The sequence below is a fragment of the Oncorhynchus tshawytscha genome, linkage group LG10, assembly GCF_018296145.1.
Source record: "Oncorhynchus tshawytscha isolate Ot180627B linkage group LG10, Otsh_v2.0, whole genome shotgun sequence".
NCBI lineage: Eukaryota > Metazoa > Chordata > Actinopteri > Salmoniformes > Salmonidae > Oncorhynchus > Oncorhynchus tshawytscha.
The window spans coordinates 58,713,250-58,735,409 of NC_056438.1; the positions used below are offsets into that span (position 1 = coordinate 58,713,250).

The 22,160-nt window shown below is 40.7% G+C and overlaps 2 protein-coding genes across 4 annotated transcripts in view; both read right to left on the bottom strand.

Annotated features, from left to right (window-relative positions):
- The window catches only part of LOC112260532 (collagen alpha-1(XVIII) chain), a 45,946-nt gene extending 33,087 nt beyond the window's left edge, over positions 1–12,859 (bottom strand). The window contains exons 1-2 of the mRNA XM_024435714.2: positions 12,703–12,859; positions 12,538–12,611 (exon numbers count right to left, since the gene is read on the bottom strand). Coding sequence (XP_024291482.1) covers positions 12,538–12,611; positions 12,703–12,713 — 85 coding nt within the window. The 5' untranslated portion in view covers positions 12,714–12,859. The remainder of the gene's footprint in view (positions 1–12,537; positions 12,612–12,702) is intronic.
- A 5,747-nt stretch (positions 12,860–18,606) lies between these two features.
- LOC112260533 (solute carrier family 12 member 7) overlaps positions 18,607–22,160 on the bottom strand; it is a 49,048-nt gene continuing 45,494 nt past the window's right edge. For all 3 annotated transcript variants that reach the window (XM_024435715.2, XM_024435717.2, XM_024435716.2), the window contains one exon: positions 18,607–21,957. In XM_024435715.2, coding sequence (XP_024291483.1) covers positions 21,866–21,957 — 92 coding nt within the window. In that variant the 3' untranslated portion in view covers positions 18,607–21,865. The remainder of the gene's footprint in view (positions 21,958–22,160) is intronic.

Sequence of the window (22,160 nt, forward strand, 5' to 3'; positions counted from 1 at the left end):
AGGTTGCGAGTTCAAACCCCCGAGCTGACAAGGTACAAATCTGTCGTTCTGCCCCTGAACAGGCAGTTAACCCACTGTTCCTAGGCCGTCATTGAAAATAAGAATTTGTTCTTAACTGACTTGCCAGGTTAAATAAAGGTTAAATAAAGGTAAAATAAAAAAGAAATAAAATAAATAGTGTGGAATTTAGGATACAGATATACAACCCACAGCTAATCACAGCAGTCTCTGCCACTTCAGATTGACCAATGTGATGTCAGTAGGGGGTCAGGTCTCACTAAAGAGAAGAGCCAACCTGACAGCCAACCTTGACAAGAGGTCAGTTCTCACTAATCATTTAGCAAAGCAAAGGAGGCTTCACGGGTGAAGAAAAACAGAGCTTCGCCACATTAAATCACCATCACTGGGAAGCTCTCTCATCAAGAGCCCCTCAAATATTGTATCATTATTATGGGCAGCAGATCAAAAGCAGTCTGGTTTAATTGGGGTGATTTAGTCAGACACGTGGGCCCACCGGCCTCTAGTTCAGTCTGGTTTTATTGTGGTGATTTAGTCAGACACGTGGGCCCACCGGCCTCTAGTTCAGTATGATCTCAGTCTCTTCTCAAAAAAAGATTTGTCCCATCATGTAGCAAGACCAACATTCTGATGTTCTATTCTTCTTTGAATATTATTTTCCTTGATAAATAATCCATTTTTAGTATGCCACCAGACGTTAGGATATTCAGGAGATCCCTTCTCCAGTAACTATCCTCACCAGTCGTTTACAGTAAGGAAAGTATTCAGACCCCTTGACTTTTTCCACATTTTGTTACGTTACAGCCTTATCCTGAAATGGATTTAATAAAAACATTTCCTCGTCAATCTACACACAATACCCCATAATGAGAAAGTGAAAACAGGTCCACACAATACCCCATAATGAGAAAGTGAAAACAGGTCCACACAATACCCCATAATGAGAAAGTGAAAACAGGTCCACACAATACCCCATAATGAGAAAGTGAAAACAGGTCCACACAATACCCCATAATGAGAAAGTGAAAACAGGTCCACACAATACCCCATAATGAGAAAGTGAAAACAGGTCCACACAATACCCCATAATGAGAAAGTGAAAACAGGTCCACACAATACCCCATAATGAGAAAGTGAAAACAGGTCTTTAAAATATTTTGCAAATGTATCACAAATAAAAAACAGGAATCCCTTTTTTAAATACTAAGGTAGCCACTCTTCAGTAAGGCTGGACAGCCCGCTTGAAGTTTGCCAAAAGGCACCTAAAGGACTCTCGTACCATGAGAAACAAGATTATCTGGTCTGATGAAACCAAGATTAAACTATTTGGCCTGAATGCCAAGCGTCAAGTCCGGAGGAAACCTAGCACCATCCCTACAGTGAAGCATGGTGGTGGCAGCATCATGCTGTTGGGAATGTTTTCCAGCGGCAGGGACTGGCAGGATTGAGGGAAAGATGAAAGTACAGAGAGATCCTTGATGAAAACCTGCTCCAGAGCACTCAGGACCTCAGACTGAGGCAAAGGTTCACCTTCCATCAGGACAACGACCCTAAGCACACAGCCAAGACAACGTATGAGTGGCTTCGGGACAAGATTGAATCGTACTACACCGGCTCCGTTGCTCGTCGGATGTGGCAGGGTTTGCAAACTATTACAGACTACAAAGGGAAGCGCAGCTGAATAAAGTAACAAAATGTGGAAAAAGTCAATGGGTCTGAATACTTTCCGAATGCACTGTATACATTCAGTTCAGCCTAAATTTTATCTGAGGGCTGGACAATGTCTTTAATAAAACTACATCAAATCTCAACGGCATAAAACTGCCACATGACATTCAAATAAAAGGGCGTTACTATGGACAAAATGCCAACTTGACATAAAAAGCATAAAACATTCCTTTGTATTTACAGTTGGACCAATCCACTTTGAGTACAGAGTATGTAGGATGTCCATACGGTAGCCAATGCATTTATTGTGTCAGAGGAACATAAAATCCCAATCCCTGTCTAGATATAAGAGCTAGGGGTGGAGACCAGTGGAGAGGTAGACAGTGTGTGACTGTTCTCCACTCTCGGACAGGTAATAATAGAACATTTCACCTTTATACTCTCCCTCCACACATAGATACATAAGTTCCCTCTCCCTCCTAGCGATCCAACTCAATGCAGCCTCGATTGCAGGTATGTTTTCCTATTGCTAGGAAAAAATCCCCAAATCCTAGATGCCAAAGTCCTGCCCTTAAGCAAGGCGCTTAACCCCTACAACAACTCCTAGTGCGGCAGTTCACCTCGCTGAAATCTATGTATGTGGGGTTGGATTAAAAGTGGAAGTAGAGCGATTTACATGGTTAACTGCCTTGCTCAAGGGTACATTGGCAGATTTTTCCCCCAGTCAGCTCAGGGATTCGAACCAGCCACCTTTCAGTTACTGGCCCAATGCTCTGTTGCACTAGGCTACCTGCCACCCCATGTGTGTAAACCAGTCCTAGGGGGTTTTGACATAGGCTTTGTTTGTGATTAGGTAGGACTAAGGCCTGCCCATCCTTATTGTGATGCAGACTGCCTCCCTCAGGGAAGGTGAAATCCAGAGAATGTAAAGAATGCTAGAGCTGAAGACACCTCCTGTCTCCCCAACACCCAGCTAAAGACACAGTGACCACCTGCAGGTCAGAGCTGAAAAGGGGGGGAGAAGAGAGTGAATGCATTTTCTTCAATCAATTATTTTAGAACTAGGGAGCTCCTCTATTGTCACTCAGGGATCAATCACAGTTAACCTGGGCTGGGAAGAGAGGAGGGGTCCCAGGAGACAGACTAAGTATGGTGGGAAAAGCCCCAAAACAGAGAGAAGATAGAGCCTGTGAGTGGGTGTGTTGTTACCTAACCTGGGGGTGGCCAGAAAGCTGACCTCACAATAAGAATGCCTGTTCTAGAATGTCCTCAGAGAAAGAATGAAAAGCCAAAAAGCCAACAAAGGATTATTAAGGCACAGCAATATCTGACCCTTGTGAGACATCAACCTATGAGGTTGAGATACAAAACTGTATTTCCAAAATTCTCTTCATCACCTAAGCCTGGGTGGTGACCCTGCCATTTTGTGTAAACCACAGAGTGCAGATTGAGTGTAGCAATAGACTAAACCTGATGTTGATGTTACTGACAGACAATCAATGTCCTTGGGTGAGTATGTTCACTAATGGAACGGCTTACTTACAGGTCTTCAGTTGACAGTGGGTAACGTATACAGAAAAGTACTTTGCACTTCGGCTTACCGACTGTCACAACTGTGAAGAGCAGTAACGTGGCTCAGCAGCAAATTAAAATATCCCAAAGGCGCCTTGTATTTGAGAATATGCCTCTATGCCATAAATCCAGAGTTTGGCTTTGGCTCTAGATAACCTTGAGTGAACTTAGTGGATAAAGCGACACAGCTCTCCACAGAGTGAGTACAGAGAGGGTCTCTTTTGACCAAAGTGGTTGTGATGTTCAGGGCAGGTCGTCCAGCCAATTCTATTAGCTTTAAAGAAAGTCACGAGAGGAGAATTACCCAACCTCAGACATTCTCCTCTCCTCAGATACAGACAGTGGCCTAAAGCGTGTGGCTGTGTGCTGTGACAGCCATGTAGGGATGGTGGACAGCAGTTGCCTGCAGCCATTGGTAATTGAGTAAAGAAGATACACAGTGTCTGGCATTGGCTGATTGAGTGGAATGACTTGTATTAAATGCATTACAGTGAGGTCAATAATATAAACCTATGTTAAATGCAAGTTATTTTGGAAGTTATCAGAGCACATAACACATGAACACCTCCAACTCAATCGTCAAGTTTGCAGATAACACTACAGCCTACGGGGAGGAGGTGAGGGCCCTCAGAGTGTGGTGTCAGGAAAATAACCTCTCACTCAACGTCAACAAAATGAAGGAGATGATCGTGGACTTCAGGAAACAGCAGAGGGAGCACCCCCCCTATCCACATCGACGGGACAGTAGTGGAGAAGGTGGAACATTTTAAGTTCCTCTGCATACACATCACGGACAAACTGAAATGGTCCACCCACACAGACAGCGTGGTGAAGAAGGTGCAACAGCGCCTCTTCAACCTCAGGAGGCTGAAGAAATGTGGCTTGTCACCGAAAACACTCACAAACCTTTACAGATGCACAATCGAGAGCATCCTGTCCTGCTGTATCACCGCCTGGTACGGCAACTGCTCCGCCCATAACCGTAAGGCTCTCCAGAGGGTAGTGCGGTCTGCACAACGCATCACCGGGGGCAAACTACCTGCCCTCCAGGACACCTACAGCACCCGATGTCACAGGAAGGCCAAAAAGATCATCAAGGACAACAACCATCCGAGCCACTGCCTGTTCACCCCGATATCATCCAGAAGGTGAGGTCAGTACAGGTGCATCAAAGCTGGGACTGAGAGACTAAAAAACAGCTTATATCTCAAGACCATCAGACTGTTAAACAGCCATCACTAACATTGACTGGCTGCTGCCAACATACTGACTCAAATCTCTAGCCACTTTAATAATTAAAAATGAGATGTAATAAATGTTTCACTGGTTACTTTAAACAATGCCACTTTATATAATTTTTACATACTCTACATTACTCATCTCATATGTATATACTGTATCTTATACCATCTACTGCATCTTACCTATGCCGCATGGCCATCGCTTATCCATATATTTACATGTACATATTCTTATTCATTCCTTTACACTTGTGTGTATAAGGTAGTTGTTGTGAAATTGTTACATTACTTGTTAGATATTACTACACGGTCGGAACTAGAAGCACAAGCATTTCGCTACACTCGCATTAACATCTGCTAACCATGTGTATGTGACCAATAAAATGTGATATTGATCAGGAATCCTTCAGTTGTACGATGTGTACACTAATGTCCACAGATTGAATAATACAAGGCATGAAACATTCCAGCAACGTTTTAGTATTAACATCAATTAACTCTTGAATGTCAAAGTCTCTTTCAACAGCTGTGTGTCCTCTGACAATACTAAGCCTGGCATGCGGGGCTAAGCCTTGGTCAATCTTGACGTCTGGCCCACTGAAATACAGTAGACTCAGTTTTGTATTGTTTCAAGTGTCCCCCGACCTTACCCTAACCCCCACCCTTATCCCCACCCTCACCCCAAGCCCACCATCGCCTGAAGACAAGCGTAGTAGGGGACAGAGGAGGGACATGTGCTCATTGATGTGGTTTTTCCATTGGGTAATGTGTGGCCCAGATAATTGGGAGAGCTGAATAGGCGAGTCAATGTGGTAAGTCCTATAGACAAGTGGTCTCTCATGGTTGATCTACCCTTTATGAGCTCATTTGGTCCATGGTGGCCTTGTAGGTTCACTCCCATTGTCAATTGTGTCATTGTTTGAACTAGCTCAAACGCCCCAAATATGTGGGATTTTACACGGGTTTGAATGGGAGAATTCTATTGAATCTCCAATCAACACATTGTATTATATGAATATCATGAGGTTTCTTGTCTATGGACATATGTGAAGGTTGGCTAGGAGACACTTCTGTGGCCAGTCCTTTTGTTGGCCTAGCTGTAAGCCACTACCTAAACACAACTTCTCAGCCTGAAAAATCTTGAAACTTCTAATCTCTTGAGCACAAGTGTAAATCCTCAGATCCCATTCTCACTGGAGGGGGGTGATGGATGGGGGTCAGGTGCTTAGTAGCTGACATTTTCTTGGTTTCAGGATGTTCACAGAGTACTGTTAGTACTGAAATTCTGAAATGTTTCATGGCACTTTCAACTGTAAATAGTGCCACTTTTTGGTCTTCCGAGCATAACATCAAATCGTGGCATTCTTAAACACAGACAAAAATAGACACATTAGACCACAACTTTTATGAGACCACCCTCTCATTTTCTGATTTCCTGTCAACAATCTAAGTGATTGCATTTAAATGCCCCCCAGTCCTATTCATCTCTTAAACACCTCTACATCATGTTTCAGTTGAGAATAGTTCATTCATGGCCATGTCTTCCTGTGCTTGGGTGTAACTATTTACATTTGGGCTATCACAGGCTGTATAGAGAGGCTGGGCTGACCTGAACACAGGTCTACAGTACAGTAGCACTACAAGGGCTAACACGGCCATATTTCATTTCGTGCCCTCATTGGAAGCAATAACAAACAGAGCTCAGGGTCAGCCTTAAGGGCACACCTTTAAAGATCAGTGTAATTAACATGAACATTTTCTGAAACATCACCTGTCTTGCTGGGTAATGAGCATCAGATTAGTTTATTTACCTAATTCTAAATGAATACCTTCTAACCTGGGGTAAAGGTGAGTGGGAGGTCAGGCCAGCTGAAGTACTACATTACCATTAATGCAATAAATTGTTTAAGAACTAGATTCCTAATAACATCTGGGAGTACAGTACAGTTCACTAGGGACGTTTCTGCTGCAGCGCTGTTCCCACAATTAGTAGGAATGGCTGGGCAGAGAGACCTGTTGAGATGCATTGTGTGGTCTGCCACTCATGCTTATTTGGGTCAGACAGAGGAGGGCCAACGCCGTCTCTCTGGGTCTGCCAAGGGTCCCTTCACAACACAACAGGACAGAAGAGTTAGCAGTGTATCAGGGTTCAGACAAGCAAGCCCTTTCCAAAAACAAGAAGTACACAAATGCATGCGCACACACACAGACACACACACATACTTTGGCAGGTAAAAAGAGCACCATGCCTCTGGGTCTTGTTTTGTCTTTCAGTCCGCTCTATAAAGACTATCTAGCCATTTCACTGACTCACTCAACCAATCGGAAATCATACAGCACTGGTGGCATCACGTCCTAACAGAATGTGGCAACATTATGTCCACACAGGAAAACAGTCCAGTAAAACAAACCTCTTTAGATTATTGTTCAGACTGAGACAGATTTGTTACAGTGACTGAGCAGTGATTCAGCACCAGCAGAGTTCATTCATAAATCTCCCTTTATAGGGAGTGAAAGAGGTCAAATGTACAGGAGTGAAAGAGGTCAAATGTACAAGTGAGATAACTTAGTAACGTGCCCTCAAACTATGAACTGTCACTGTGATCATCACTGTCTAGTGTCGACTGGTATCTCAATGATTTGTAGCCCCACAGTCACACTCTCCTCTAATTATGGTCTCACAGGAGAAGACTGGAGTCATTTGGTGTAAATATACCCAAATATACCCATATGCCAGCAGTGAGATGCTGCTATAATCTAACAATATGTGATCTATGCAGCACAAACACAAACACAAGCAGACCAATCAGAGCAAGAGTTCACAGATGAGAGAGAAGACACCACCCAGCAGGAATAACACTCTCCTGGTCAAAAGTAGTGCACTATAAAGGGAATAGGCTGCCATTTGGGATGTTACAGCCTAAATGTGAGGTGTTGACAGGAGGTACATCTAGTCATTCATTCTCCATGCCAGTGTAATCTCTCTATAAATCTGTGTCAGGTCGTCCCCAACACAGCTGCATAATGGCCAGGGTTCCCTTTCACTGGGTGTGTTTCCACAACTTTACAGGACGGAGCAGCAGCAGACAGAGAGAGAGAGAGAGAGAGAGGGAGAGTGCTGAGTGCCCCCCATGGAGCCTCCAGGAACACTATACTGTATGATCCCCTTCATTTGACCTCCTCATTGGACATGATTTTAATGAATTCTAGTGAATTTAAAGCTTCATGTGTTGTATGTCTAAAAACACATTTCCCTCTAAGATTGCTCTATGATTGTAATCAGATAAGATTCTCGTATGAACTCATGTCACTTACAGTTTTCTAAGGCAGACACAAGATTGCCTTCACATTTAAATGTGGATCATCTTTAGATGAGGATTGTACTTACTAGCCCTTTCAACAGATGTAACCAAGGAGGAAACCTCACGTCTACAAAAGAACACATTTTGAGCACATGGAAAATATTGTATTCACATCAACGTCCCAAAAAGGAAAATAACTTTCCATTGAGTGGCTTTTCTCCTCAAAACTAAAGCTAACCGTTACATTATAGCTCAGTGACAACTTTTACAGTTGGTCTTTAAACACAATTCTGATCTTCATGGCAATATACTGTAAATGGAGCTTACTGGGACCCTTTCCAAGAAGTGGAGGGAATTTCTTAGCCCATAAATCTTTGAATAAGGTTAATACTGTGAATTGTTCAACATATTAACTGGGCTTCGAAAGAAAACTCCCACTGGGGGTCACTTCACTGTACTTTATTGACCAAACATGAGTTCCTTCGTGAGGAACTGCACTGAACTAATATCAAATGTGAAAGGCAGTAATATTCGGCCCCAATAAAACATTTAAAAATCTGTGAAATAGACTTGACTGTAAAATGATGAAGTCCTCAGTCATATTTTATTTTATACCTCAGTTAGCAGTGTATTTTGTGGGAAGACGACACAATCCCTGTTGCCTTTCACATCTTAATTCCCAGATGTTTTGGCAATCGAGTGATGATTCTTTTTAGAATTACGACATTCCTACACATACACACATTCCCAGGTTTTAACGCAGACATCTCAAAACTGCACATTGCGAATCAGAATGATGTTATTATACAGGCTTTTGGTATTTTTTATTCTAATTTGACTCGAGGCATAGTTAACATGATATTCTCCAGAGCCACTCTATTAGACAGCAGATTGAAAAGGAAATATGTATTTCTGAATAGCCCTTCAGCGATTAACTTAAGTCTGTGTTCAACAGATGGTACTGTGCAGAGTCAGGTTGATGATAAAGTAACAACCTTAGATAACAGCACAGTTATATCTCTATGGTAATAACAATGTCCTACTGAACCTTACTTCATAAGGTTCCACAATAGTGCACTTGTCTGAGATGGCAAGCTGAAGCATAAATGGATAATATCTGCTCACCAACTCAATCAACATTAGTCTGTAGCCAGAGGGGATGTTTTTGGCTTTCTTGGTTGGACTTAAACCCAACAAATGTGCAGCTCTGTAAACACAGAAACCGTATTTAGACCCTGTCACACAGGGTTGGAGAAACACCCCAATATCATCCCTCCCTCTCACGTCCCTGTCTAAAAGCCATCGAGAGAATGGGAATGGGAGTGTTTTCCTCCTCTCCCACTTCAAAGTCACTTTTCCACACGGGCTTGGTCAGCATTACAAGCATGTGGACAAGAGGGAAGACCTAATTTACATAAGAAGTGACCACACCAGTTCACACCCAGGTGCTGTGTTTAACCAGACCACTGCTTCCAGGTCCACTGTGCACACATGAGGATGGGGAGGAGACCATGTCCCATCAAACAAGCAATAGAACCACATCCTATAGCACAGTATATGAGGACCTATTGAAACAAATTCAATAAATTAGACATGCTAAATTGGAAGGGGGGGATATCTATGCACTCTAAAAAAGTGTTCATTTATACGTATTGTACTGTATGTGACTCACGTATTATTTTGAATACATATGCAAGAAATGCAGGTCCACATAAGGACGTCATATGATCATATAATTCAGACTAGCTCTTAATCTGTTTATCAAATAGTTGCCTTCAGCTATTCATACAATAAAATAGTTGCATTCAACTTTCAGTGTGGAGGTAAAATTTTCAGCTGACGGGTCATTTGAAAAGCATCTGAAGCCTGGGTGGTACAATGTAATGTACACTAAAATAAAACTAAATAGGCTTACATCTCACACCTTAATGCCAGAGTCCTTAATTAAAGGCCCAATGCAGACGTTTTTATATCAACATCAAATCATTTCATTTCTGGGTAACAATTAAGTACAGTACTGTAATATAATTCCATTAAAATGGGCAAAAGTAGGTTTTTAGCAAATGGTCTGAGTGGGGAGGGAAAAACAAAAAAATCGCTGTTATTGGTATCGAGATTTGGTACTCTCTTTGTTATTGGTCTATTAACCAATTTACAGCATGGTGATATCACCATTCAAAGCTAAAACTCCCGCCCATGTACACCTGCTGACTAGAAGGTCCTGTGTAGATTGTATTTTTTAACCAGCAAGTACAGTGCCTTCAGAAAGTATTCATACCCCTTGACTTATTCCACATTTTGTTGTGTTACAGCCTGAATTGAACAATTATTATTATTATTTTCTCTCCAGTCTGCACTCAATTACCCATAATGACAAAGTGAAAACATGCTTGTAGAAATGTTTGCACATTTATTGAAAATGAAATACAGAAATATCTCATTTACATTTATTTATTTATTTGTATTTTTTATTTCACCTTTATTTAACCAGGTAGGCTAGTTGAGAACAAGTTCTCATTTACAACTGCGACCTGGCCAAGATAAAGCATAGCAGTGTGAACAGACAACAACACAGAGTTACATAAGTATTCACACCAATGAGTCAATACTTTTTAGAAGCACCTTTATCAGTGATTACAGCTGTGAGTCTTTCTGGGTAAGTCTCTAAAGAGCTTTCCACACCTGGATAGTGCAACATTTGCCCATTATTCTTTTCAAAATTCTTTCAAATTTGTTGTTGATCATTGTTATAAAACCATTTTCAGGTCTTGCCATAGATTTTCAAGTAGATTTATGTCAAAACTATAACTCTGCCACTCAGGAACATGCACTGTCTTCTTGGTAAGAAACTATAGTGTATATTTGGCCTTGTGTTTTAGGTTATTGTCCTGCTGAAAGGTGAATTCATCTCCCATTGCCTGGTGGAAAGCAGACTGAAGCAGTTTTTTCTCTAGGATTTTGCCTGTGCTAAGCTCCATTCCATTTATTTTATATCTTGAAAAACTCCCCAGTTCTTAGCAATAACAAGCATACCCATAACATGAAGCAGCCACTATGCTTGAAAATATGGAGAGTGGTACTCAGTAATGTGTTATAATGGGTTTTCCCCAAACATAACACTTTGTATTCAGGACAAAAAGTAAATTGCTGTGCCACGTTTTTTGCAGTATTACTTTAGTGCCTTGTTGCAAACAGGATGCATGTTTTGGAATATTTGTACTCTGAACAGGCTTCCTTATTTTCACTCTGTCAATTATGTTAGTGTAATGGAGTAACTACAATGTTTTGATCCATCCTTAGGTCTCCTATCACAGCCATTTAACTCTATAACTGGCTTCATGGTGAAGTCCCTGAATGGTTTCCTTCCCTCCGGCAACTGAATTAGGAAGGACGTCTGTAGCTTTGTAGTGTCTGGGTGTTTTGATACACAATCTAAAGTGTAATAATAACTTCACCATGCTCAAAAGGATATTCAATGTCAGATTTGTTTTACTCATCTACCAATAAGAGCCCTTCATGGCGAGGCATTGGAAAACCTCCCTGATATTTGTGGTTGAATCTGTGTTTGAAATTCACTGCTTGACTGAGGGACCTTATAGATAATTGGATGTGTGGAGTATAGAGATGAGGTAGTCATCAAAAAATCATGTTAAACTCTATTATTGCACACAGTCCATGCAACTTATGGACTTGTTGAGGGGGGTACAGACTCACATAGACTTGTTAAGCACATATTTAATCCTGAACTTATTTAAGCTTGCCACAACAAAGGGGCTGAGTACTTATTGACTCAAGACATTTCAGCTTTTCATTTTTAATTCATTTGGATGAACATAGTCCACTTTGACATTATGGGGCATTGTGTGTAGGCCAGTGAAAAAAAATCTAAATTGTATCCACATTTAATACAGGCTGTAACACAACAACATGTGGAAAAATCAAGGGGTGTGAATACTTTCGGAAAGCATGTATAAGGAAATAACACTGATTACATTTTTTTCACACTTTTGCAGTTAGTTTCATCACCTGTTGTACAATATGATATAAAACACAGGAATAACGTAATTATGACCGCACTGTGGCTTTAATTGAAACAATAACAAAGCAGTTGCCCAGCCTCTGTTTTAGTAAAAAGCTGAGGGATGGCCTGGAGAAACGTAACCACTCTCAACTTCATAGACAGAGCTATGGATGCAAGGACTGGCCATCCAAATTAGAGTTTGAATCATGTTTTGAGGCTATACAGTGTGTGTTTACATTTACATAGTTTACAAACATTGGAGTAAAACACGCTTATATGATTGGTTCTGATGGGGTAGAACAGTTGAACTAAGCTCACGAGGCATTTATACGTTATCTTCTTCAACAATCAATGGGTATAGAGTATAACATTCATTTATAGGTCCAAAAATCGATTTAGCAACTAAGGATTCAAGCTTTAAATCAACTTCCTCGCAAAGTGATCATGTAGCCTTTATCAATTTGACATACTGTATGTAACCAATTTCACATAAAGAAGGCTATTTGAAAAGAAGATACTTTTGTCTTTCAATTAGCCCATGTTCATTCCAAGAGTAGTCAGAGTCAAGACATTCTTTACCACGGAACACGTAGCAGGTTAATAGCCTAGGCTTTGAGAATCACATACAGCACTTCCAAGTAGCCTATTTCCCCGAAAAAAATACAGCAAATAGACCTATATTAATTATGAATACTTACATTTCAAAACGTCTTACCTTCAATGACCTCAACCGCAGTAGAAAAGTGATACATCAGGACGAGATGAATAACCAGAGACCACCTGGACATGCTGGAGATAAGCAAATTATGTTAGGTGAGTTAGCCCGAAACTTTTTTGGTCTTCAAAATTAAGCACAAAACATTCAAATAAACACTCTTACCGAATAATCATTTTGGGCTCGATTTGCAAAATCCAATCATTCAAAATGGTCCTTAACGTGCTTAGAGTTGGAATCTGCTCTCTCACGCGCTCTGTCTCCTACGGACCTTTGCATCTCCTGCGGCTGAGTGCACTCTCAAGCTCTCTCCCGCGCGCGCTCTCTCTCTCTCTCTCTCTCTCTCTCTCTCTCTCTCAGCCTGGAGTAAACCCACCAATCGAACAAAGACATTCTCAGTTCTTCAGTGAGTCACTGGCCCATGGACATGGAAATCTGACTCCTTAAAATCCCTCACTGAACCGCTGCGTTAAACTTCTTATCCTCGCCATTTTTATGGCGACTAGCTGAACTGCCATAGACTTTTCCAGTAGCACTGTTTATGATGCTACTGAATATGATGACATGTCAGCTATATTGCAATAATTTTATCAAGCTGGCTGGGGATAGCTCCTCTACATACAAAAAAAAAGGTTTTATAACCAATTCCACAAGTGTTTCATTTAGAGTGTTGCAATAAATTGTCATTTTTGAGTTGGCCTTAATTTTGTTCTGACTCAATGAGACAAATTGGGGATTTTTTTTTTTTTAAATCAGTGGGTTAACTGCCTTGGACTTGTAACCCAACGGTTGCAAGATCAAATCCCTGAGCTGACAAGGTCGTTTTGCCCCTGAACAAGGCAGTTAACCCACTGTTCCTAGGTCGTCATTAAAAATAAGAATGTGTTCTTAACTGACTCGCCTAATTAAATAAAGGAAATAAATATTTGTAAAATATTGCAAAACGAATGGTAAACATCCTTTCATGGCTGATACCTAACAACAGGTAGTGGCACGGTGACAGTGACGTTTAGTAATAAGGTCATAGGTGAATACCTTGCAAGTCTGTTTGATGTTTAGCTGTCATCAACCACTGGGGTCTGTTAAGGCCTTTCCATAGACCCTGTATCACATTACTTTCAGCACCCTGTCTAGATGCTAATCTGTGGCAGACTTCATGAACTGGACCTGCTGGAGACAAGGGTAGCGCTAGCAAGGTGTACCCTGTTGGCATGTTGACCATGCCAGGCATCCCCACAAATACCTGACACAATATGCTATTATGAGCTGATATCAGTTGATATGCAACTGCACCATATTCCTCCAGAACAGATTTTGAAATTGGATGTGGTTTCTTTAAAGGATCATGGAGAAGTTAACATCAATCTTGGATGGTCATTGGTCAATCTAACATGATTTAATAATTGTTCACTGATTTATTACATCAACGTTTATGACATGATGTTTCCAAGAAAACTGGGAGAGGGAAAGAAAGCTCTAATGAAAGCAATCCTGATGAAGATTTATGTTGTTAATTTACTTGCACCGACTTGAAAATAATTTACTCAGACAATTTGCGTAATTGTTATTTTAGCTGAAGCGCTCTAATCAGTCAGCCACACTTTCCTCTGTCTCACAAAACACATAATGACAAAACCATTACATACCCAAACCAAAATGATTACATACCCAAACCAAAACCATTACTTACCCAAATCAAAGCCATTACATACCCAAACCAAAATGATTACATACCCAAACCAACATGATTACATACCCAAACCAAAACCATTACATATCCAAACCAAAACCATTACATTCCCAAACCAAAACCATTACATTCCCAAACCAAAATTATTACATTCCCAAACCAAAATCATGACATTCCCAAACCAAAATCATGACATTCCCAAACCAAAATCATTACATACCCAAACCAAAACCATTTAATTCTGTAATAAAGGAACTAGTGGCATAGTCACGCACTGACAAAGTTTCACTATAGAGACGGCATTGTTCCATCATATAATTCTGTGCCATGTAATTCTTACAATATGTTTAAAAATGTATAACTCATCTGATTTCTAGTATTTACAGTAATTCAAGGCCTAGATTCATTAACAGATATTACTCAGAGTTTAGCCTACTTATTTTTGGAACCACAAATACCACCCCTCTTCATTGTTTTTTGGAGGGGTGGGGGGAGGTTCCTCTCATTAGGCTTTAAGGCTTGTGAGTAGTGACATCTGCATGAGGTATTATTTTCTAGCAGGAGCACCTGTCTCCTCAACCTCTGTATCCCCCCTGCAATATAATGATAATTTGGCTGTTCTGGACCCTGCTTTAACAAGCCAGGTCACTGAGCCTTTTCTTAACGAAGCCACTCAACAGAAATCATTTGTTATCAACAAGGTCTGGTGTCAGCCGACCTCCGACCCCTGGGGTTAAGTGTAGCGGCCAGGGCCTTAAGTTGAGACAAGACACAGCTAGCTAATGACCCAGCAGTGTTATTGCCCTTGGTCAGCTATTGGCTGTCTCTCACAAGTTACAAACCCTGACCTGTAGAATTAACCCATTACTCCGTTGGCAGATTGTGAATGAATTGTTGGCAATTAATGTTACCGCCAGTAGAGTAATCTGATAGAAAGATTGCAGTCACAGCATGCTTCTTTATCTTTTCGCTCCAAACTATCCCAGTTTGAATCTAGTAACCCCAACGGAATCTAAAGTAACACCCATTCCTCAGTCTGCACTGAGTGTACATTCTTCACATCACTTGCACCTTTGACAAGCATTCTGATGATAACTAAGCACTGAGAACATTACTTTACATCCTAGGGCTTAGTTGAATTCCACTCTCGGCAAGATTCAGCTGATACGTTATTAAAGCCTAAGTAATTTTGTTCTCCACTGAAACCTAGCGAACAACAACCTCTCTTTATTCATAAAACAAAAATGTTCACATTCTTGATCTGAGATTCAGTATTCTGTCCTAGACACCAATAGAGATGTTACAAAGAGGCACTCAACAAGTTTAGTTAGATTGGCTAAATTTAGAACGAGGGTCAAATCAACTTTAATGTTAATGTCCCGCAAATTACTTAAAGTGATTTGGCTAGGGCACGCATGGCTCATGTGGCTGGTGGTGAAAGAGGCTCTGGGGAAGGGCAGGTGATATTCTTGTGCGATGTCAGATTGTGCGATGTCAGGCCGCAGGTCTGCATCCTCTTGGACAATTCACATGGTTCCAAACCTAACTGTTCGAGGCAGTGGAAAGGAATGGGAGTTTCAATGGGCAATCAGGACACTGTCCGTTCATTCACTGTTCATTTGATCTCCAAGGATTCCATTCACAGTGTACTCTTAATCGCCAATCTGCCCATGATGACAAACCTGTATGTTGTGGTTAAATGAAACTGTGGCTAAGGAAGGCACAAACCGTGGCCATCAAAAGCATCAATATCTGTATATGAGAGCATTATCATCCTTCTGAGAGGTAGATTTTTAAAAAGCCTTTCCTTTTTATGTTATAAGCCTATTCAACTCACAGTTTTATCATACTCGTTTCTGTAGAATGAGTTTGAATTGGTCATTTTAGGCTTAAAAGTGGAGAGTGGATGAGTATTTTCCCAATGCCTGCTTTGTTTCTGAGTCGGCCTACATGGTGAGTTTAGATCTGAGAAGCGAGACTTGCTTTCTTTTACATGATGGGAGGCCAGATCCCCTGCTGTGTCCCTACTGTTGTTATAGGTTGTTGACTGATTGCTTTGGTAACCGCGGTAATGGCTTACGTACTGAAAGTGGATTTTCCCCAAGAACAGCCTTAGTATTCACAGTGCTCGAAAAAAATTGAAATGTGACTTGTGTGGAATGCCATTTGTGGGATGTGACTGGGTTAGCTAGCAGCTTACAGAGGAGGGCTAAACCAGGACAGTGCATGTCATTCTGATCTTTCAAACCATGGGTCAGCAATTGCCATTACCAATCTTAATCAATTTAATTACGGTAGTTCAATTCTGATTGAGCACAAGATGATTTCAAAGAAGCTTTCAAATATGAAAAAAATGGAGCCACAAAATGTACATTTGCCATGAACATTCTGCACACACACAGCCCCCCACAAATACACACTTTAGCACACTTTAGCCCCCAGTATTTGATACAATCTCTGGTAGTATCACAGTTTGTGATAAACACATTTCAATTTATGAGATGAGATGTACTGTATGGTAAACAGCTAAACTTCTTTTCATTTCAGTCATTTAGCAGACACTCTTATCCAGAGTCACTCTGGAGGAGCAATTAGGGTTAAGTGCCTTGCTCAAGGGCCTTTTTCACCTAGTCATAGTCGGCCTGGGGATTCGAACTAGCAACCTTACAGTTTCTGGCCAAACAATCTTAACCACTAAGCTACTCCACACTGTCTTAAGTGTCCTCCTGCATACAATAATGCCTTACCATAATGCCTGTAGGAAAATGTCTATAATGTGAGTGAGAAAAAACATTTCCATAGAGGTTTGCCTCCTCCACCCCCATGTCTCTGAAGCAACCTCTTATAGACTGGGCTCTGGGATTGGGGTGTGTACAATGGTTCAAAATGGGACCCATTATTTTAGAATTCTGTCAGGCTTTGAACAGGTTGATATCTGTGGGGTACCCAGAGTGACACTGAGCTGAAAGGGCCACAGTCTGCTCTCTTTAGTCACAGACCATCAAACATCCAGGAGAGGAGAGGTGGGGCATGGATTTGGGATGGGGGCTTCCTACATTAAATGTTTCAAGATAACAACAGTGAAACTACATCTTGGCAAAGTGCATACAAAAGCTGAGAAGTTTGATATCTTGGTAACTGTTTTGAGTGTGACATAAAGCTCTCCAATGTAACTGTATAATCTCACAACCCATGTCACCCTTCTGTACCCCCAATACTAAATCAGTCTGTTCAGTTCTGTTCTCATAGTATTATTTCTCTAAGGATGCTAAAAGCAGCCTGTGAACAAAAACAGAGGTTTCCCCTTCCCCAGTCAGACTCTAAAAAGAGAACAAGACATGCAGTGCAAGGCTCTGGTCGTCCCAGGGAAATATGGCTAATATGGTACAGCATGGTACAACACCCCCATCATGCCATTTATAAGTGGGCCAAGTAAGTGGAAAATAATTGAATAACATCCTGTGATAATAGTTAACCCATAAAGGGAAACAAAACATCATGGAGATCTTAGTTTTTCTGGAAGTTCCTGGCCGATCCTCATTTCCTAATTTGCTCACGCATCACGGCACACCTGTATTTGAAAACTGTCTGTGAGGAAGGAAAGTTTTAGTGAGGGCTTCTCCGATAAGTAATGGGTGGCTGTACTAAATGGGAAAACACTCATCACAAACAACATTAACATCAATAAACATGGCTCACTTGAATTAAATTATGTGCTTTGGGATACAAATGCATGTTGTTAGAGGCATTATACTTATTTCTAGAACATTAGTTAGCATTGTGTCTGTGACCCTTTAGTCTGGAAGGACTTACATAAGTTGGTTTAACACAGTAGCTGTTTGTGCTGGGCTGTTGGGACAGTTTCAGAGGTTGTTAGGCGTTGATTCCCAGCCACATGATAATAATCCTTGCCAGTGGAAAGCGCTCAAGCAGCAAATAAGACAATATCATGGGAAATGTCATAGGACATGCTTCAACAGTTACATGTTGGAAAGTGTTTTCAAATGTATATCATGCTGTTTTTATGGTAGGCTATGATAGTGGATGTTGGATAAAAGTTCAAACTTTGGGTGCAGTACAGTTTTCCAGTCCCAATTTAATGAAAGCCTTTCAATTGCTACTGATAACTGACTGGCCCAGTTTAGTTCTCACTGTCACGAGTGCTAAACCTTTGCAAGTTATTGACAGTGAGAAGTTTTCACATGATTCTGATTGCCAACAAGACCTCTCCAGTAAAATGTTTTGAGCCATTTTTCTATTGTATGCAATGTCCTCTGCTAGACAAACCCGGAAACATAAAAACAAGAACTTGGTACAACTTCTATATGGCCCCAGTTATTATTCAGATTATATTCACATTATTCACACAGTCTCTTAAATATGTAGGCTGTAGCTTGTTTATTCCTAAACAGTGGAATCACACGTTATGAAATGGTAAGGACAATTTTCTCAAATGCCAACAGTCAAGTTTCAGCAAATTCATACATTTTGTCAAACTCCAACAGTGAAGTCTCCTCAGTCTATTTTCTCAATACAATCAACAAAAAAAGGAAGAGAAAAAATCTAAAGAGATACAGAAGATGAAAGGAAACAGTAAATATTATACTGCCTACCGATTGTTGATGTAGAGGGAAAACCAGACTTACATTTCTCATTTTAGTTTTCAATAAACACTTACTATGGACGAGTAAATGAGTCTTAAGAGTTTACTTAGAGATATCAGATATTACATACTCTATACTATTATGATATGCGGTTAACTTTAAATTGAAATACATTAACTCAGTCATTCATTAATTCAAAATATCTTTGGCACATCTGAACCTATAGGGTTCGTATCAGTACATATCATATGAGGAGAATCAGCTGACATGTTTGTACTTTATCTCCCACTGTATTTCTATAAGGTGGATTACAGAATATATTAGGACAGCAATATATAATACCGTCAAATAAATCTATAGTTTAATACAAAATAGTGCAACACAATCTTTGCATTCATCTACCATCTGTCTTAAATGATGGATTTAGACACCATGTCATAGAGCAGGTCATAGTCGTATAGTTCTTGCATATTCAGCTGACACTTATTATTAAAAACAACATCAGCTAAATCTTAGTGACAAATAACATACAGTATGTCTTGCATAATTTCATATGGTGCAGACTGCAGACACATACAGGCTCCCTCAAAACACAGTATAACCTCACGAGATTGGATTCAAACAAACATTTAGGTAGGTACTGTAGACAGCATAAGCATTGGTGGAGAGTACAATAATGTCGACCCCATAGTCCTATGTTTACCTGCAATAATCAATGGGGACATAAATAAACGTTTACAGTATCCCACAGGAAGCACATGAATTCACATCCAACATCTGTTGACAGAGTGCAGACAGTCACTGTACATTAAATAAATCAATACAAGAAACATGAATGATCTCAATATCGACACACAATGGCTGCTTTCCTATTTAAGTGTACATGTACTGTTGGAATCTGACGTTTTGCTGCTACACAGTTGGTGAGCACAGTACACAGCAACACAGACAATTAAATAAGGTACTATGTTTCCTAATACACTGTGATATGTAAACAGCAGAAGTAGTCAGTCACCTGATTTAGTGAATTGAAAAAGGAATCAATAATGCATACAGTGCAGTAAGTCTAATGTTGCACTAGACAACACACATGTCATGCTGTGTAGCAAAATGTGACATGACATGGATACTATGTCACTCGGTTGTACACTATTCAGTATAACCCAATGTACTGTACAGTTCATTCCCCATATAACACCTAAATGATAGGCTGCCTCCCAAATTGCACTCTATTTCATATATAGTGCCTTACTTTTGACCAGAGCTGATACAGATGTAGGATCTTAATTTGATGACTGTTGCAGGAGAACTTTCCTACAATGCAGGAAATGTAAAAGTGTATTTAAGGTTTGTAATTTTCACTTTGAAATTTCAGACTTGATTTTCCCTTCTGAAAAATGTATCAACCCCTACAAAAATGTCCATTAATTATAAGCCACATAATAATTCACATGTCCTGTTGCTGCAGGACTAGTTTCATGCTGTGGCAAACTGGCTCAAATTAAGATCCCTCATCTGTAGGACTCTGGTCAAAAGTAGTGCACTAAATAGGGAATTGGGTGCCATTTGGGACGCACCCATAGACATTCGAGGATCAGAATGTACAGTTTGACTTCTGTTCTGCCTCATCTCTGACACAGAATCCAAACCATAAAGGCCCGTCATTTGATTAGATCAAATGAAGCCTGGTGATTATCTTAATGTACAGTATATTAAGTTTGGTCACCACAATGGACCACAAAAATCTCAAGAGCTTTGCTTTGGTGAGAACTGTTTCAAATACAAAACTATTGTGTATAGCATATCGATATCTCCTGGCTATGGCTTTATTTTAAAGCTGTTTTATCAGGTATTTACACAGACATTCTATGGGAAAAAATGTAATTACATAACAGTTACTTAATAATTACCTTAAATAGTACTGTAAAATAAAACATAACCAATCTAATTTAGTGTAACAAAACTACATATTTGTATTGTGGCCTCCCTATGCCATTGTGTATTTCATCAAATTGACATGAAAATACTGTATTCCTATAATAGAAAATTGTGCTCAAACAAATCTCAATAAGTGAAATTTGTGAGGACATTTAATCATTTCATAATTCGTTATGTTTTTGCACAAATGGCTCATATACACAACTGGATACTGAGGCGATTCATGGAAAATGGCTCGCTCAAGGGCACAACTGCAGTAGGCTGCCCAACCTGCTATTTAAACACTTGTCTACCATCTGAACTTACAAGCTACATCCCATATCAGTTAAAGGCTAGACCAGGGGTTCCCAAACCTTTTCATTCCGGCATTGGGGAACATCCTGCATGGGTGCCAAGTCTATTTCTATGGGCAAAAGCTAAAAACCATTAGCTGCCATGAGCTAGTTGATCTGGACATTTATGACAAGTTATAAATAGCTCTCTAAGGTATGCAATGACAAGAGGAAAAATACCCAATGCATTACTACCCAATGAAATTGCAACTTGGGCATTCTACTATTACAACTTTCAAGAGTAAGTTGAAAGCCGGACAGAGTGGGGGGCTATGTCAACAGAGACATCCTCTGCTCATAGCTCAGGGCACTAATGCAGTATAGTTTACTGCGCCCCCCTCCCCCGCTGACTCCTCGCTCGCACCACAATTTGGGAATCACTGGACTAGACCATACTGCATTAGTGCCCTGAGCTATGTCATCAGAGGACGTCTCTATCTAATCTAATATCATTACTCATGCACTTTGTTCTACTGAAACAACTCCTATTCATAACGACTGACATGGAAAACCTGAAAGGAATATGACAAGAAATAAAAAGGGAGGATGATCCAGAGTGCCCTCTGATGTCCTCCACCAGTCAGCAGCGGTGTGTGCTCAGCCTGCTCTAAGAGTGGAGGTAGCCCCCTACTGTCCTCCCATACTGTAGGGGGCGCCCAGCTCCTCTCCTGGCACTGTGGCAGAGGCTGAGGCCCAGCCACTTGGCTGGCCGGCCACACCGGAGGCTCTGAGGCTGCACCATGCCCGCCCTGTGTCTGCTGGCGCTAAGAATAGATGGTGATCACCTCCCTGCCTCCGCCACGCACCAGCAGCACCCGGTCCAGCCCATCCATAAGAACCTCCAGGAACTCCATGTCTATAGGCCATGGGGTAAAGGAGAAGCAACTGCAGTCTGGATATAAACATTGATGTGGAAGAGTACTAATGGAATCTATGGTACAGTCATTTGAAATGTCAAAAGGAAAAATAATGAGGGCAATAACAGCTGGAGATGCCCAAACTACTTTATGGTGTTCAAATCAGCGTATAGCTTTCATCCATGTCAGTCGATATTACTGT